Below are 18,493 nucleotides of genomic sequence, written 5' to 3' on the forward strand. Positions count from 1 at the left end.
AAAGTATGCTCTGTATAGGCAGAGTATAGAAATGAGTATAAACAATGAAGAAACTCTAGACACAGGATGACCAGGTAAGAATAATGTACTTATTAAATATATTTTTGTTTTCTTGTAGATGCTGCAGAAGGAGAGTACAATGCACTCTGTAGCTATTTATCTTTACCCACAAATTTGTTCCTGCTTTTCCAGAAATATTGGGATACTGTGAGGCCCCTCCTCCAGAGGTACTGTGGGGATAAAATATCATTATTGGATTATTATACATTTTGGAAATTTTAAATTTAAAATACTTGCTAAGCTTTTAGATTGATTACCGTTGATTGAAGGTGGTGGCAAAAATACACCAGGTTCCTAATTCACACACCCACTTCAGTACCCTTGCCTGGAAAATCTCATGGACAAAGGAGTCTGGTAGGCTATAGTCCATGGGGTCACAAAGAGTCAGACATGACTGAGTAACTTCACTAATGGGCCACCAGGATTTCTACTTGTTCCACCACGACTCCCAATCATTATGCTTAAGTTCCCCACAGCTGCTGTCTCATCCCAGTTTTAATGGGGTGGAGGTGGTGATGAAGTGAGGATAAGTCATGTTGTCAGCAGCCATACAGTCACAGTTAAGCATCAGAAGAACCCAGAGTAGGGCAACAATAGCAGCATATCTCATATGGTAGCACATATCTTAGAAAGGTGACTGAGGAGGAAATAAAAGTCACAGTGTAATATTACTCAGCCATAAAAAGAAACACCTTTGAGTCAGTTCTAATGAGGTGGATGAACCTAGAACGTATTATACAGAGTGAAGTAAGTCGGAAAGAGAAAGATAAATACTGTATTCTAACACATATATACAGAATCTAGAAAAATAGTACTGAAGAATCTATTTACATACAGGGCAGCAGTGGAGAAATAGAGACATAGAGAATAGACTTATGGACCTGGGGAGAGGGGAGGAGAGGGTGAGATGTATGGAAAGAGTAATGTGGAAACTTTTATTACCATATGTAAAATAGATAGCCAGCGGGAATTTGCTGTATGTCTCAGGAAACTGAAACAGGGACTCTATCAACCTAGAGGGGTGGGTTGGGGAGGGAGATGGGAGGGAGGCTCAAAAGGGAGGGGATATATGTATACCTATGGCTGGTTCATGTTGAGGTTTGACAGAAAACAACAAAATTCTGTAAAGCAATTATCCTTCAATAAAAAAAATTAATTAATTTTTTTAAAAGTCATTTGGTAACTCAAAAATGTATCCATTTAAATTTCCCATGGGGAAGTGTGCTTTTCTTTTATTAAAGATTTCTTTCTACCCCCATACTTAATTGACCCTTCTGCTTGCTTACTCTCTACCCTTCAAATCTCTAGTTTCCTAACCCTATCTTTGCTACCACCATTTTCCATCTTTTTTTTTTTTTTTTTGAGATATAATTGACATATACCATGGTTTTAATAGTCAGTTCTCATTGTGTTACTCTATTTCCCCCATTAAAGATCCTGACATCCATTTCTGACACTTGGGGAGGGTGTTTTTCCCACAGATCCAACAAGTAATTCTGCATTAGCTGGGTGTCCTACAATTCAGCTCAGTATCTACCTGGAGATAGTGTCAGATCCCACAGGCTGAGCGCTCAGTCCTGAAAACATGACATCACATACTTCAGAAAGAACCAGGCTGTCACAAATCCAGGCTGTCTCCTGTGCTGGCCAAAAGGTTATATAGCCTGATTAATTTGTAGAGCAGCTCAGAGAACTCAGAGAAACGTTTTCCCTACTAGGGCATCAGTTTTTTATAAAAGGATATAACTCAGGGCCAGCCAGATAGAAGAGATACACAGGGCAAGGTATGGGGAAAAGGGAGCAGAACTTCCACACGCTCTGAGCACACCACTGTCCCCGAATTGACACGTGTTCACCAACCTGGAAACTCTCCAAACGCGGTGAGTTCTCCTAGCTACCAGCCCTCATACTTGTGTTCAGTCTTGGTTTGATAGACATAGGTTTAGCCCAAGTAATTCCATTTGTGGCTTCTCATTAACATTATCAGTCACAGTATCGCACTCATGATTTCCTTTAGTTTTTTTCAGTTTTCTCCCCTTTTCTTTTCTCCTTTTTCTTTAATCAGTGTCTTGTTCCCTGATGCTCAAGTCAGGATTTGTGTGAATGTCTGCCCATCTCTGGCCACCTTTCTGTGTGTTCTCATCTCTTCTTTTGGGTGCTTTTCTGTGTTTCCTCATTTCTCATGAGGTATTCTGATTTCCAGTGTGATAAAAATGAATCAGATGGATCCAAAAAAATCAGTACCATGCTTTGTGTTGAGTACAATCACAGTAGGTTATACTAATTTTATTTTTATATTGTTGGAGTTTTAGCTTGCCATTCTAGTTTAATGTTAAAAATTCAAAGTTTGGAATGCAAAGTCTGTACCATTCCTGGCTCTGCTTGCCTCAAAGCCTTTCCTCATCATCTGCTCTGAAAGATGAACTGACCTCTCTAGGCCGTATTTCCCAGTCTCCTTTGTCAGTTGGCTTCAGCCCATGGGAGGCACTGGCAGGATATTGGAAGCCAGGAGAAACGGAGAAACCTGTGTTTAGGTCCCCTCTCTTTGCCTTTTGGGGCATCCTTGACAGTGGCTATAGCTCTTCTCTGGCTCTAGTTCCCACCAGACAAGTCTACTGTAGTTCCAGCATCCACCTGCTGCAGGAAAGGGGGACCCCATCCAGGGCCCAAGAGTAGGCTCTTGTCTAATACTCAGAAGTTAATTGTCCGAGGAGACACACTTGCTGCCAAAGCAAGAGACTTTATTGGGACGGGGTGCCCAGGTGGAGAGCAACATGATAAGAGAACTCAGGAGAACTGCTCTGCCATGTCTCAGGTTTTATGGTAATTGAGTTAGTTTACGGGGTGTCTCTGGCCTATCACTGTGACTCAGGGTCCTTCCTGGTGACACCTACATTGCTCAGCCAAGATGGATTCCAGCAAGAAGGATTCTAGGAGGTTGGTGGGATGTATGGACTGGCATCTCCTTTTGATTTTCCTGAATTCTGTTTAGTGGTAGCTTGTTAGTTCTGCATTCCTTACCAGGACCTCCTATTATAAGATAGCTCGTACAGGTGGATACTATAGTGCATAGCCAGTGCAGGTGGTTTTGGTCCTGGTTCATCTGATACACCACTGACCCTTAGCTCCAACAATACCATTCCAAAAATACTGTTTTGTTCCTCCAGCCTGGCAAGGGTAGTAGCTTCCTGTTATTGGCTGATCTTCTTGTTGCCTTGCTTTTTTGTCTCCTGGTTGGCTTCTCAGCCTTTCTGTCACCTTTATTTCCAATTTCTGGTATTATGTTTTTCTAGTAATAGATGAACCCTTTTTAAAAAAGAAATTAATAGAAGATTTGGGGGAGGATAAATAGGAAGACATTACAAAAGGGGAGAAAAGAAAAGGAGAAGAAAGAAGAGGCAAGATGTAAAGTAAAAGAAGTCTAGCAGACAGCACATGGAAAGAAGGGGCCAAGAGGTTTAGTGAGGGAGGCTCGATGAATATTGCACTAAGGTTGTGATGACCCATTTGCTTTTCTCTCTGCTTCCCATACAGGTGGTGTACAGACCCTGCCTTACTAAACTGTTTGAAGCAAAAAAGCACTGTAGTCAGGTTGGTTTTACTTCTCAGTCCATCCCTACAAGTTGTGTTTCCAGAAGTAGTTAGCTGATGAGTATGCTTTCTAGTCTGTTTTCATTCTCACTCAGCATACTATTTCTTACATTTCTGTTATGTCTTGCTGAAAATTCGATTCTTCCTACAATTGATTTTTTTCTTGGAGTGACTGTCCTTTCCCTCTTAAATTGTTTGGCACCACCAACTCCTATTTCTTAAGCTAATGCATACCTGTTAAAGGGTAAAGGAAGAGATGGTTTCTTGCAGCTACTACTTATTAAAATGAGAGGGTAGTGACAGTACTCATGTAAATCACTTTTTTTTTTCCTTTTGAGAATGAAAATATAAAAGTAAAACTATTCCCTCTTCCCCATCTCCTCCTTTCTATATGCTTGGAGACTACTCAACAAAAGTTTTCTTCAGCTCCCCTATCTCCTTTAAGTTTTGGCTTAATCAAAATCCATCTCTTCCTCAAGGACCAATTTAAATATTACCCTCTCCCTGAAATCTATGCTAACATATCCTCTCATATGTATAACCCAATTTTAGTGATTTAGAGATTATAGCTCCACCTCCTGTGCTCAGAGGCAGCAGTATTCACATCACCAAGAAGGGTTTAAAAGATGAGTACATATTTTAGAACTATTAGTCTCACAAAAGTCATTATGTGTCTGTTAGACATCTGCTGTTTTCCCAGCATGGTACTAAATTAACATTACTCCTGGAGAGTTAAAAGATATATAACACATACAGGTTTTGGTCATAGGTAGTTTATAGTCTAGTTATATTCATAAATTCAAGAGATAAGATAAAGTATAATAATATATGGAATATACTGTTAATGCTAATAGAAAGTTAAAGAGTAAATATTAATGATATAAGTTTAGCTTTAGAGGAGATAATTTTTGCTGCACACAGAAGGAATTACAGAATTTGAACTGATTGGGGTTTAAGGAGAGAATTTCATATTTGTATTATTTCAGATGACCTTTATATGAAATAATAATTTCCTATTATTCAAATGACCTTTCCCCGGGCATACATGCAAGGCTTTTATTATATTAGTATGGTGAGAATGAAAAATAATACTTATAAACATGTATTAGGTACTAAGTATATTATGTTATGCTTCAATATCTAATTGAGTTCTCAACAGCCCTTTGAGGTTCCTTGATATTGTTATTCATATTTACCATTTTTTCAGTCAGCATGAGTATTTAATGTTTCTCTCCTCACCACACCCCCTAACAAAATGTGTTACTAAATTGATAGTCTACCTTATGAGTGAGGGAGCATAATATATTTATTCTCAGTTTACAGACCAGCAAATACAGGATTAGGTTCAGTGGCTTGTCGAGTGTCAGAATCTAGGATTTGTAACTGGGCCTGTTTGATTTCAAAGATTGTGTTCTTAACTGCTACTTTATATTACTTCCTAGACAGTATAGAAATAATAGAACAATTTAGTCTTAGGAAATTGTAGGAGTTGGATTTGGAAAGGAAGCCTGCTGATGAAAGATCTGGAATTCAAGACTGAAAAGTTTGGATAAATCTAGTCAACAGTGGAAATTACTACAGAATGCAAAAATGAATCCCTAAGTTTTTTGTTTTGTTTTTAGCTGTGCCATGTGGCAGGATCTTAGCGCCCTAACCAGGGATGGAACCTGTGCCTCCTGCAGTGAAAGCAGGACCACCAGGGAATTTTTCTCTCATTATTTTTAAAACATTCATCCTTCTATTACTTGGTCTGTTTTTGACCTAGGCTTATTTCTTCACTGCCATTTAAATTATATTTCTAGGTACCCTAGAAAAAGAAATAGTTTGATAGAGCTTCCTGATGACTATAGCTGCCTCCTAAATCAAGCTTCTCATTTCAGGTAAGAAGAAATTTTTTTTTTTCCTTGAGCTTGCATTTGGTAAATACCACCACTAGCAAATTTTAATTGATAAAGAAGTCACATAACATACAATTTTGTATAATCCATTGGCATTTCAGTTCAGTTCAGTTCAGTCGCTCAGTTATGTCCTACTCTTTGCGATCGCATCAGTTGCAGCACACCAGGCCTCCCTGTCCATCACCAACTCCCGGAGTTCACTCAGACTCACGTCCATCGAGTCAGTGATGCCATCCAGCCATCTCATCCTCTGTCGTCCCCTTCTCCTCCTGCCCTCAATCCCTCCCACCGTCAGAGTCTTTTCCAATGAGTCAACTCGTCGCATGAGGTGAGTATTGGAGTTTCAGCTTTAGCATCAGTCCTTTCAAAGAACACCCAGGACTGATCTCCTTTAGAATGGACTGGTTGGATCTCCTGCAGTCCAAGGGACTCTTGAGAGTCTTCTCCAACACCACAGTTCAAAAGCATCAATTCTTCGGCGCTCAGCTTTCTTCACAGTCCAACTCTCACATCCATACATGACCACTGGAAAAACCATAGCCTTGACTAGACGGACCTTGGTTGGCAAAGTAATGTCTCTGCTTTTGAATATGCTGTCTAGGTTGGTCATAACTTTCCTTCCAAGGAGCAAGCATCTTTTAATTTCATGGCTGCAGTCACCATCAGCAGTGATTTTGGAGCCCAAAAATGTAGTCTACCATTGTGTCCACTGTTTCCCCATCTATTTGCCATGAAGTGATGGGACCGGATGCCATGATCTTCATTTTCTGAATGTTGGGTTTTAAGCCAACTTTTTCACTCTCCTCTTTCACTTTTATCAAGAGGCTTTTGAGTTCCTCTTCACTTTCTGCCATAAGAGTGGTGTCATCTGCATATCTGAGGTTATTGATATTTCTCCTGGCAATCTTGATTCCAGCTTGTGCTTCTTCCAGCCCAGCATTTCTCATGATGTACTCTGCATAGAAGTTAAATAAGCAGGGTGACAATATACAGCCTTGACGTACTCCTTTTCCTATTTGGAACCAGTCTGTTGTTCCATGTCCAGTTCTAACTGTTGCTTCCTGACCTGCATATAGGTTTCTCAAGAGATGGTATTCCCATCTCTTTCAGAATTTTCCACAGTTTATTGTGATCCACACAGTCAAAGGCTTTGGTATAGTCAATAAAGCAGAAGTAGATGTTTTTCTGGAACTTTCTTCCTTTTTCCATGATCCAGCGGATGTTGGCAATTTGATCTCTGGTTCCTCTGCCTTTTCTAAAACCAGCTTGAACATCTGCAAGTTCACGGTTCATGTCTTGTTGAAGCCTTGCTTGGAGAATTTTGAGCATTCCTTTACTATCATGTGAGATGAATGCAATTGTGCAGTAGTTTGAGCATTCTTTAGCATTGCCTTTCTTTGGGATTGGGATGAAAACTGACCTTTTCCAGTCCTGTGGCCACAGCTGAGTTTCCAAATTTGCTGACATATTGAGTGCAGCACTTTCACAACATCATCTTTCAGGATTTGAAATAGCTGAACTGGAATTCCATCACCTCCACTAGTTTTGTTCGTAGTGATGCTTTCTAAGGCCCACTTGATTTTCCATTCCAGGATGTCTGGCTCTAGGTGAGTGATCACACCATCATGATTATCTTGGTCATGAAGATCTTTTTTGTACAGATCTGTGTATTCTTGCCACCTCTTCTTAATATCTTCTGCTTCTGTTAGGTCCCTACCGTTTCTGTCCTTTATTGAGCCCATCTTTGCATGAAATGTTCCCTTGTTATCTCTAATTGTCTTGAAGAGATCTCTAGTCTTTCCCATTCTGTTGTTTTCCTCTATTTCTTTGCATTGATCGCTGAGGAAGGCTTTCCTATCTCTCCTTGCTATTCTTTGGAATGCTTATATCCTTCCTTTTCTCCTTTGCTTTTTGCCTCTCTTCTTTTCACAGCTATTTGTAAGGCCTCCCCAGACAGCCATTTTGCTTTTTTGCATTTCCTTTCCATGGGGATGGTCTTGATCTCTGTCTCTTATACAGTGTCACTAACCTCCGTACATAGTTCATCAAGCACTCTGTCTATCAGATCTAGTCCCTTAAATCTATTTCTCACTTCCACTGTATAATCATAAGGGATTTGATTTAGGTCATACCTGAATGGCCTAGTGGTTTTCCCCACTTTCTTCAATTTAAGTCTGAATTTGGCAATAAAGAGTTCATGATTTGAGCCATAGTCAGCTCCCGGTCTTGTTTTTGCTGACTGTATAGAGCTTCTCCATCTTTGGCTGCAAAGAATATGATCAGTCTGATTTTGGTGTTGACCATCTGGTGATGTCCATGTGTAGAGTCTTCTCTTGTGTTTTTGGAAGACAGTGTTTGCTATGACCAGTGCATTCTCTTGGCAAAACTCTATTAGCCTTTGCCCTGCTTCATTCCGTATTCCAAGGCCAAATTCGCCTGTTACTCCAGGTGTTTCTTGACTTCCTACTTTTGCATTCCAGTCCCCTATAATGAAAAGGACATCTTTTTTGAGTGTTAGTTCTAAAAGGTCTTGTAGGTCTTCATAGAACCGTTCAACTTCAGCTTCTTCAGTGTTACTGGTTGGAGCATAGACTTGGATTACTGTGATGTTGAATAGTTTGCCTTGAAAACAGAGATCATTCTGTCATTTTTGAGATTGTATCCAAGTACTGCATTTTGGACTCTTTTGTTGACCATGATGGCTACTCCATTTCTTCTAAGGGATTCCTGCCCACAGTAGTAGATATAACGGTCATCTGAGTTAAATTCACCCATTCCAGTCCATTTTAGTTCGCTGATTCCTAGAATGTTGACATTCACTCTTGCTGTTTGACCACTTCCTATTTGCCTTGATTCATGGACCTAACATTCCAGGTTCCTATGCAATATTGCTCTTTACATCATCAGACCTTGCTTCTATCACCAGTCACATCCATTACTGGGTATTGTTTTTGCTTTGGCTCCATCCCTTCATTCTTTCTGGAGTTATTTCTTGACTGACCTCCAGTAACATAATACCAACCTGGGAAGTTCCTCTTTCAGTATCCTATCATTTTGCCTTTTCATACTATTCATGGGGTTCTCAAGGCAAGAATACTGAAGTGGTTTGCCATTCCCTTCTCCAGTCAGACCACATTCTGTCAGACCTGTCTACCATGACCCACCCGTCTTGGGTGGCCCCTTGCTGCTGCTGCTAAGTCACTTCAGTCGTGTCCGACTCTGTGCGACCCCATAGATGGCAGCCCACCAGGCTCCCCCGTCCCTGGGATTCTCCAGGCAAGAACACTGGAGTGGGTTGCCATTTCCTTCTCCAATGCATGAAAGTGAAAGTGAAGTCGCTCAGTCGAGTCCGACTCTTAGCAACCCCATGGACTGCAGCCTACCAGGCTCCTCCGTCCATGGGAGTTTCCAGGCAAGAGTACTAGAGTGGGATGCCATTGCCTTCTCCGGGGTGGCCCCTTAGGGCATGGCTTAGTTTCATTGAGTTAGACAAGGCTGTGGTCCGTGTGATTAGATTGACTAGTTTTCTGGGATTATGGTTTCAGTGTGTCTGCCCTCTGATGCCCTCTTGCAACACCTACTGTCTTACTTGGGTTTCTCTTACCTTGGGCTTCGGGTATCTCTTCACAGCTGCTCCAGCAAAGCGCAGCCACTGCTCCTTACCTTGGATGAGGGGTATCTCCTCACCACCGCCCCTCCTGACCTTGATCGTGGAGTAGCTCCTCTCGGCCCTCCTGTACCCACGCATTTAGTGTATTGCTAATATTGTACAGTAACTATTTCTCTCTAGTTTCCAAACATTTTTAGCACACCAGAGAAAAACCTTGCATCTACTATGTAATCATTCCCCATCCCATTCTTTCCCAGTTCCCTAATAACTAATAATCTGCTTTCTATCTCCATGGATATGCCTATTCTGGATACATTATATAAGAGGAATCATGCAATCTGTGACCTTTTGTATCTGGATTTTTTCAATTAACATCCCTTTAAGGTCCATCCAAGTTGTAGGATGTATCAGTATTTCATTTCTTTTTTGGCTAAATAATCCATTGTATGTGTATACCAAAATTTATTAATCTGTTCACCCATTGATGAGCATTTAGGTTGTTTCCCTCTTTAGACTGTTATGAAAAATGCTGCTATAAACATTCATGTGCAAGTTTCTGGTTGGACATAGATTTTAATTTTTCTAGGGTATAGAAAAATCTCTTTCTTCCTGATAATTTCTCCCCTCTTCATGTTGTTGAAATCACAGACTTAACATTTTTATACACTGTGTGCCTGTTAACATAGATTTCTAATGATTGTTTTATGTATTTGCCTTTTAAATCATACAGGCAACAAAAAGGAGTTTTGTATCAAAAATTACAATAATATTAGCTTTTATGATAGCTTTTTTTACCTTTGCCAGTTATCTGTGTTTTACCTTCAAGTTACCTTTTGTGTTCTTGTGCTTTACCATGAAGAACTCTCTTTAGAATTTCTTGTAGGACAGACCTGCTAACAGTGAACTAGTGTGGAAATATCTTAATTTCTTCCTTATTTTTATTTTTTTAATATAAATTTATTTATTTTAATTGGTGGCTAATTACTTTACAATATTGTATTGGTTTTGCTATACATTGACATGAATCTGCCACCAGTGTGCATGTGTTCCCCATCCTGAACCCCCATCCCACCTCCCTCCCCATCCCATCCCTCTGGGTCATCTCAGTGCACTGGCTCCGAGCACCCTGTATCATGCATCGAACCTGGACTGGCGATTCATTTCACATATGATAATATACGTTTCAATGCCATTCTCCCAAAGCACCCACCCTCGCCCTCTCCCACAGAGTCCAAAAGACTATTCTATACATCTGTGTCTGTTTTGCTGTCTTGCATACAGGGTTATCGTTACCATCTTTCTAAATTCCATATATATGTGTTAGTATACTGTATTGGTGTTTTTCTTTCTGGCTTACTTACTTTCTGGCTCACCCTGTATAATAGGCTGCAGTTTCATCCACCTCATTAGAACTGATTCAAATGTATTCTTTTTAATGGCTGAGTAATACTCCATTGTGTATATGTACCACAGCTTTCTTATCCATTCATCTGCTGATGGACATCTAGGTTGCTTCCATGTCCTGGCTATTATAAACAGTGCTGCAGTGAACTTTGGAGTACATGTGTCTCTTTCAATTCTGGTTTCCTCAGTGTGTATGCCCAGCAGTGGGATTGCTGGGTCATAAGGCAGTTCTATATCCAGTTTTTTTAAGGAATCTCCACACTGTTCTCCATAGTGGCTGTACTGCTTTGCATTCCCACCAACAGTGTAAGAGTGTTCCCTTTTCTCCACACCCTCTCCAGCATTTATTGCTTGTAGACTTGGATCGCAGCCATTCTGACTGGCGTGAAATGGTACCTCAATGTGGTTTTGATTTGCATTTTTCTGATAATGAGTGATGTTGAGCATCTTTTCATGTGTTTGTTAGCCATCTGTATGTCTTCTTTGAAGAAATGTCTGTTTAGTTCTTTGACCCATTTTTTGATAGGGTCGTTTATTTTCTGGAATTGAGCTGCAGGAGTTGCTTGTATATTTTTGATATTAGTTGTTTGTCAGTTGCTTCATTTGCTATTATTTTCTCCCATTCAGAAGGCTGTCTTTTCACCTTGTTTATAGTTTCCTTTGTTGTGCAGAAGCTTTGAATTTTAATTAGGTCCCATTTGTTTATTTTTGCTTTTATTTCCAATATTTTGGGAAGTGGGTCATAGAGGATACTGCTCTGATGTATGTCGGAGAGTGTTTTGCCTATGGAGTTTTATAGTTTCTGGTCTTACATTTAGATCTTTAATCCATTTTGAGTTTATTTTTGTGTCTGGTGTTAGAAAGTGTTCTAGTTTCATTCTTTTACAAGTGGTTGACCAGTTTTCCCAGCACCACTTGTTAAAGAGATTGTCTTTTCTCCATTGTATATTCTTGTCTCCTTTGTCAAATATAAGGTGTCCACAGGTGCGTGGATTTATCTCTGGGCTTTCTATTTTGTTCCATTGATCTATATTTCTGTCTTTATGCCAGTACCATACTGTCTTGATGACTGTGGCTTTGTAGTATAGCCTGAAGTCAGGCAGGTTGATTCCTCCAGCTCCATTCTTCTTTCTCAAGACTGCTTTGGCTATTCGGGGTTTTTTGTATTTCCATACAAATGGTGAAATTATTTGTTCGAGCTCTGTGAAAAATACCGTTGGTAGCTTGATAGGGATTGCACTGAATCTATAGGTTGCTTTGGGTAGTATACTCATCTTCACTATACTGATTCTTGCAATTCACGAACACGGTATATTTCTCCATCTATTAGTGTCCTCTTTGATTTCTTTCACCAGTGTTTTATAGTTTTCTATATATGGGTCTTTTGTTTCTTTAGGTAGATATATTCCTAAGTATTTTATTCTTTTCATTGCAATGGTGAATGCAATTGTTTCCTTAATTTCTCCTTATCTTATCTCATTATTAGTGTATAGGAATGTGAGGGATTTCTGTGTGTTGATTTTATATCCTGCAACTTTACTATATTCATTGATTAGCTCTAGTAATTTTCTGGTGGAGTCTTTAGGGTTTTCTATATAGAGGATCATGTCATCTGCAAACAGTGAGAGTTTTACTTCTTCTTTTCCAATTTGGATTCCTTTTATTTATTTTTCTGCTCTGATTGCTGTGGCCAAAACTTCCAAAACTATGTTGAATAGTAGTGGTTAGAGTGGGTACCCTTGTCTTGTTCCTGAGTTTAGGGGAAATGCTTTCAAATTTTCACCATTGAGGATAATGTTTGCTGTGGGTTTGTCATATATAGCTTTTATTATTTTGAGGTATGTTCCTTCTATTCCTACTTTCCGGAGAGTTTTTATCACAAATGGATGTTGAATTTTGTCAAAGGCTTTCTCTGCATCTATTGAGATAATCATATGGCTTTTATTTTTCAATTTGTTAATGTGGTGTATAACATTGATTGATTTGCAGATATTGAAGAATCCTTGCATCTCTGGGATAAAGCCCACTTGGTCAGGATATATGATCTTTTTAATGTGTTGTTGGATTCTGATTGCTAGAATTTTGTTAAGGATTTTCGCATCTATGTTCATCAGTGATACTGGCCTGTAGTTTTCTTTTTTTGTGTGGCATCTTTGTCAGGTTTTGGTATTACGATGATGGTGGCCTCATAGAATGAGTTTGGAAGTTTACCTTCCTCTGCAATTTTCTGGAAGAGTTTGAGTAGTATCGGTGTTAGCTCTTCTCTAAATTTTTGGGGAAGCCATCTGGTCCTGGGCTTTTGTTTGCTGGAAGATGTGTCTGATTACAGTTTCAGTTTCCATGCTTGTGATGGGTCTGTTAAGATTTTCTATTTCTTCCTGGTTCAGTTTTGGAAAGTTGTACTTTTCTAAGAATTTGTCCATTTCTTCCAAGTTGTCCATTTTATTGGCATATAATTGCTGCTAGTAGTCCATTATGATCCTTTGTATTTCTTTGTTGTCTTTTGTGATCTCTCTATTTTCATTTCTAATTTTATTGATTTGATTTTTCTCCCTTTGTTTCTTGATGAGTCTGGCTAATGGTTTGTCAATTTTATTTATCCTCTCAAAGAACCAGCTTTTGGCTTTGTTGATTTTTGCTATGGTCTCTTTTGTTTCTTTTGCATTTATTTCTGCCCTAATTTTTAAGATTTCTTTCCTTCTACTAACCCTGCAAGGAGATCCAACCAGTCCATTCTGAAGGAGATCAGCCCTGGGATTTCTTTGGAAGGAATGATGCTAAAGCTGAAGCTCCAGTACTTTGGCCACCTCATGCGAAGAGTTGACTCATTGGAAAAGACTCTGATGGTGGGAGGGATTGGGGGCAGGAGGAGAAGGGGACGACAGAGGATGAGATGGCTGGATGGCATCACTGACTCATTGGACATGAGTCTAAGTGAACTCTGGGAGTTGGTGATGGACAGGGAGGCCTGGCATGCTGCGATTCAGGGGTCACAAAGAGTCGGACACGACTGAGCGACTGAACTGAACTGAACTGACCCTAAGGTTCTTCCTTTTCTACTTGCTTTAGGTGTAGAGTTAGGTTATTTATTTGACTTTTTTCTTGTTTCTTGAGGTTTGCCTGTATTGCTATGAACCTTCCCCTTAGCACTGCTTTTACAGTGTCCCACAGGTTTTGGGTTGTTATGTTTTCATTTTCATTTGTTTCTATGCATATTTTTATTTCTTTTTTGATTTCTTATGTGATTTATTGGTTATTCAGCAGCATGTTGTTCAGCCTCCATATATTGGAATTTTTAATAGTTTTTCTCCTATAATTGAGATCTAATCTTGCTGCATTGTGGTCAGAGAAGATGCTTGGAATGATTTCAATTTTTTTGAATTTACCAAGGCTAGATTTATGTCCCAGGATGTGATCTATCCTGGAGAAGGTTCCATGTGTGCTTGAGAAAAAGGTGAAAGTCATTGTTTTGGGGTGAAATGTCCTATAGATATCAATTAGGTCTAACTAGTCTATTGTATCATTTAAAGTTTGTGTTTCCTTGTTAATTTTCTGTTTAGTTGATCTATCCATAGGTTTGAGTGGGGTATTAAAGTCTCCCACTATTATTTTGTTATTTTTAATTTCCCCTTTCATACTTGTTAGCATTTGTCTTACATTTTGCAGTGCTCCTATGTTGGGTGCATATATATTTATAATTGTTATATCTTCTTGGATTGATCCTTTGATCATTATGTAGTATCCTTCTTTGTCTCTTTTTACAGCCTTTGTTTTAAAGTCTATTTTATCTGATATGAGTATTGCTACTCCTGCTTTCTTTTGGTCTCTATTTGCACGGAATATCTTTTTCCAGCCCTTCACTTTCAGTCTGTATGTGTCCCTTGTTTCAAGGTGGGTCTCTTGTAGACAACATATATAAGGGTCTTGTTTTTGTATCCATTCAGCCAGTCTTTGTCTTTTGGTTGGCACATTCAACCCCTTTACATTTAAGGTAATTATTGATAAGTATGATCCCATTGCCATTTACTTTATTGTTTTGGGTTCGAGTTTAAACACACACCCTTTCTGTGTTTCCTGACTAGAGAAGATCCTTTAGCATTTGTTGGAGAGCTGGTTTGGTGGTGCTGAATTCTGTCAGCTTTTGCTTGTCTATAAAGCTTTTGATTTCTGTTTCATATTTGAATGAGATCCTTGCTGGGTACAGTAATCTGAGCTGTAGGTTATTTTCTTTCATCACTTTTAAGTATGTCCTACCATTCCCTCCTGGCCTAGAGTTTCTATTGAAAGATCAGCTGTTATCCTTATGGGAATCCCCTTGTGTGTTATTTGTTGTTTTTCCCTTGCTGCTTTTAATATTTGTTCTTTGTGTTTGATCTTTGTTAATTTGATTAATATGTGTCTTGGGGTGTTTCACCTTGGGTTTATCCTGTTTGGGACTCTGGGTTTCTTGGACTTGGGTGATTATTTCCTTCCCCATTTTAGGGAAGTTTTCAACTGTTATCTCCTCAAGTATTTTCTCATGGTCTTTCTTTTTGTCGTCTTCTTCTGAGACTGCTGTGATTCGAATGTTGGGACATTTAACATTGTCCCAGAGGTCTCTGAGATTGTCCTCATTTTTTTTAATTCGTTTTTCTTTTTTCGTCTTTGCTTCATTTATTTCTACCATTCTATTTTCTACCTCACTTATCCTATCTTCTGCCTCAGTTATTCTACTGTTGGTTCCCTCCAGAGTGTTTATCTCATTTACTGCATTTTCATTATATATTGACTCTTTTTTATTTCTTCTAGGTCCTTGTTAAACCTTTCTTGCATCTTCTCAATCCTTGTCTCCAGGCTATTTATCTGTAACTCCATTTTGTTTTCAAGATTTTAGATCATTTTCACTGTCATTATTCGGAATTCTTTATCAGGTAGATTCCCTATCTCTTCCTCTTTTGTTTGGTTTGGTGGGCATTTATCCTGTTCCTTTACCTGCTGGGTATTTCTCTGCCTTTTCATCTTGTTTATATTGCTGTGTTTGGGGTGGCCTTTCTGTATTCTGGCAGTTTGTAGAGTTCTCTTTATTGTGGAGTTTCCTTTGCTGTGGGTGGGGTTGGACGGGTGGCTTGTCAAGGTTTCCTGGTTAGAGAAGCTTGTGTTGGTATTCTGTGGGTGGCGCTGAACTTCTTCTCTCTGGAGTGCAATGAAGTGTCCAGTAATGAGTTATGAGATGTCAGTGGGTTTGGTGTGACTTTGGGCAGCCTGTATATTGAAGCTCAGGGCTATATTCCTGTGTTGCTGGAGAATTTGCAAGTGTCCAATAATGAGTTATGAGATGTCAGTGGGTTTGGTGTGACTTTGGGCAGCCTGTATATTGAAGCTCAGGGCTATATTCCTGTATTGCTGGAGAATTTGCATGGTATATCTTGCTCTGGAACTTGTTGGCCCTTGGGTGGTGCTTGGTTTCAGTGTAGGTATGCAGGCGTTTGATGAGCTCCTGTCGATTAATGTTCCCTGGAATCAAGAGTTCTCTGGTGTTCTCAGGATTTGGACTTAAGCCTCCTGCCTCAGGTTTTCAGTCTTATTCTTACAGTAGCCTCAAGACTTCTCCGTCTATACAGCACCAATGGTAAAACATCTAGGTTAAAGATGAAAAGTTTCTCCACAGTGAGGGACACCCAGAGAGGTTCACAGAGCTACATGGAGAAGAGAATAGGGAGGAGGGAGATAGAGGTGACCAGGAGGAGAAGAGGGGGCATCAAAGAGGAGAGAGCAGGCTAGCCAGTAATCACTTCCTTATATGCTTGCCACAGTCTGGACCACTCAGAGATGTTCACGGAGTTATACAGAGAAGAAGGGAGAAGGAGACAGAGGTGGCCGGGGGGGTGAAGCGGAGAGTCAAAAAGAGAGAGACAGATCCAGCCAGTAATCAGTTCCCTAAGTGTTCTCCACCGTCCGAGACACACAGAGATTCAGAGTTGGGTAGAGAAGAGAAGAGGGAAGGAGGAAATAGAGGCAACCTGGTGGAGAAAAAGGAGAGTCCAAAGTGGGAGAGAGCAGTCAAGCCAGTGATCTCGCTCCCAAGTAAAAATGGGTGCTGAAGATTGGGTTCTTAAAGGTACAAAATTGATAACAAATACCAGAAAGCAAAGATTAAAAATCTAGAGTAGAGGTTGGATTCTCAAAAATATGATATTAAACAAACAAAGTCACAAAAATTATAAAATATATATGTATGAAGTTTGCTTTAAAAAAGAGAGTCTTTTTTTTTTTTTGCAAAGTAATAGTAGGTTATAATGGAGAAAGCAATGGTACCCCACTCCAGTACTCTTGCCTGGAAAATCCCAGGCACGGGGGAGCCTGGTAGGCTGCCATCTATGGGGTCGCACAGAGTCAGACACAAATGAATTGTCTTAACAGCAGCAGCAGCAGTAGGTGATAAAAATGAAAATTAAAGGAGTAATAGAGGACTTAAAATTTTTTTTAAGTTTTTTCTTTTAATTTAAAGAATGATAATGGTAAAAATATATCTAGGACTTTGATGTTGTTGTGGACAGTATGGGGTTAGTTCATTTTTAGATAGTTCCTTGATCCAGCTTATACTTCTCAAGATCTGTAGGCCACTTCCTATGTAGTTAGTGCCAACTACAGGGTTTTAATCTATTGCACCTGTTACTTCCAAGGCAGTTCCCTGTTTGTTTTAGCTTCTTCTGTTTGCTGGTCTCTTCAGTGTCTGATTTCCACCCTGACACAAGGAGGCGGTGGTGGACACATTTTTAGGCTCACTTGTTCAGTCGTGCTGTGGGGAGGGAGGAACACTGCTAACAAATAACTCTGGTGTGTGCTCACAGTATCTCGGCCACACTGGGTTTGCCACCGCTCACAGTGCGTGTGCTTTCCCTGTCTACACTGCTTAGGTTGCTCTGCTGGGAACTGTCTGAGGCCGGCCCTGGGTTGTATGCACTTCCCAGGTCTAAACCGCTCAGGTTCAGGTACTCAGGTACTCCACAAGGCGCAGACTCGGTTGGGCCTGCGTTTTGTGCCCTTCCCAGGTCCAAGCAGCTCAGGTGACCAGGTACTTGGCGAGCGTGGTCACTGCAACTTATGTCCTCCCCGGTCCCTGCCGCTCGGTTTTCTGGGTGTACAACCAGTGCACCTTCTCAGGTGTGCCGTGTGTCTCTTCTGGGAGCTGATCTCTGGCTGCGACCCTCCCTGTGGATGTTGACCATCCAGAATCCCAAGAAGTCTTGGTTAGCAGCGAAGCCTGCTTGCAGTTTGGTAGATGATGCCTTTTTGTGGCCGTGATTGCCCCTTTCCCCCTCTGGCTGCCCTCGCCTGCCTGTCTCTGGTGGGGGATGGACTGGTCCACAGCCGGCTAGCTCTGCTCAGTCCTTTGTTCTGTGAGCAAGCCTGGCAGTGTCTTAGGTTAGGGCTTTTCATGGGATAGCTATCCCACAGTCTGGTTTTCTGTCTCAGCTTAGTTCCCTCAGATTGCCCTCAGGGCATTCATGCCCCGCCTCTCCCCCTGCCATGCTTACTTTAAGCAATGCAGCCACGCCTCCCTTCCCAGCCCCAGCTTGATAGTGGCAGATGCGGGCGTCTGCACTGCCTCTCTGCTGGTAGTTACCTTTGGGCACATAATCTGTGGGTTTTAATTATTTATTTATTTTTCCTCCCAGTTACGTTGCCCTCTGAGGTTCCAAGGCTCGCCACAGACTCACCAGTGAGAGTGTTTCCTGGTGTTTGGAAACCTCTCTTTTTTAAGACTGCCTTACCCGGATGGATCTCCGTCCCTACCTCTTTTGTCTTTCTTTTTATCTTTTATATTTTTTCCTACCTCCTTTTGAAGACAATGGGCTGCTTTTCTAGGTGCCTGATGTCCTCTGCCAGCACTCAGAAGTTGTTTTGTGGAATTTACTCAGTGTTCAAATGTTCTTTTGATGAATTTGTG

The 18,493-nt window shown here is 40.4% G+C and overlaps 1 protein-coding gene across 2 annotated transcripts in view; it reads left to right on the forward strand.

Moving 5' to 3' along the window:
• The window catches only part of UBR1 (ubiquitin protein ligase E3 component n-recognin 1), a 153,215-nt gene that overhangs the window by 121,076 nt on the left and 13,646 nt on the right, over positions 1–18,493 (forward strand). For both annotated transcript variants that reach the window (XM_040226813.1, XM_040226814.1), the window contains 3 exons: positions 119–227; positions 3,595–3,651; positions 5,454–5,531. In XM_040226813.1, coding sequence (XP_040082747.1) covers positions 119–227; positions 3,595–3,651; positions 5,454–5,531 — 244 coding nt within the window. The remainder of the gene's footprint in view (positions 1–118; positions 228–3,594; positions 3,652–5,453; positions 5,532–18,493) is intronic.

This window comes from Oryx dammah, unplaced genomic scaffold (genome assembly GCF_014754425.2).
Source record: "Oryx dammah isolate SB20612 unplaced genomic scaffold, SCBI_Odam_1.1 HiC_scaffold_26, whole genome shotgun sequence".
NCBI classification, from domain to species: Eukaryota; Metazoa; Chordata; class Mammalia; order Artiodactyla; family Bovidae; genus Oryx; species Oryx dammah.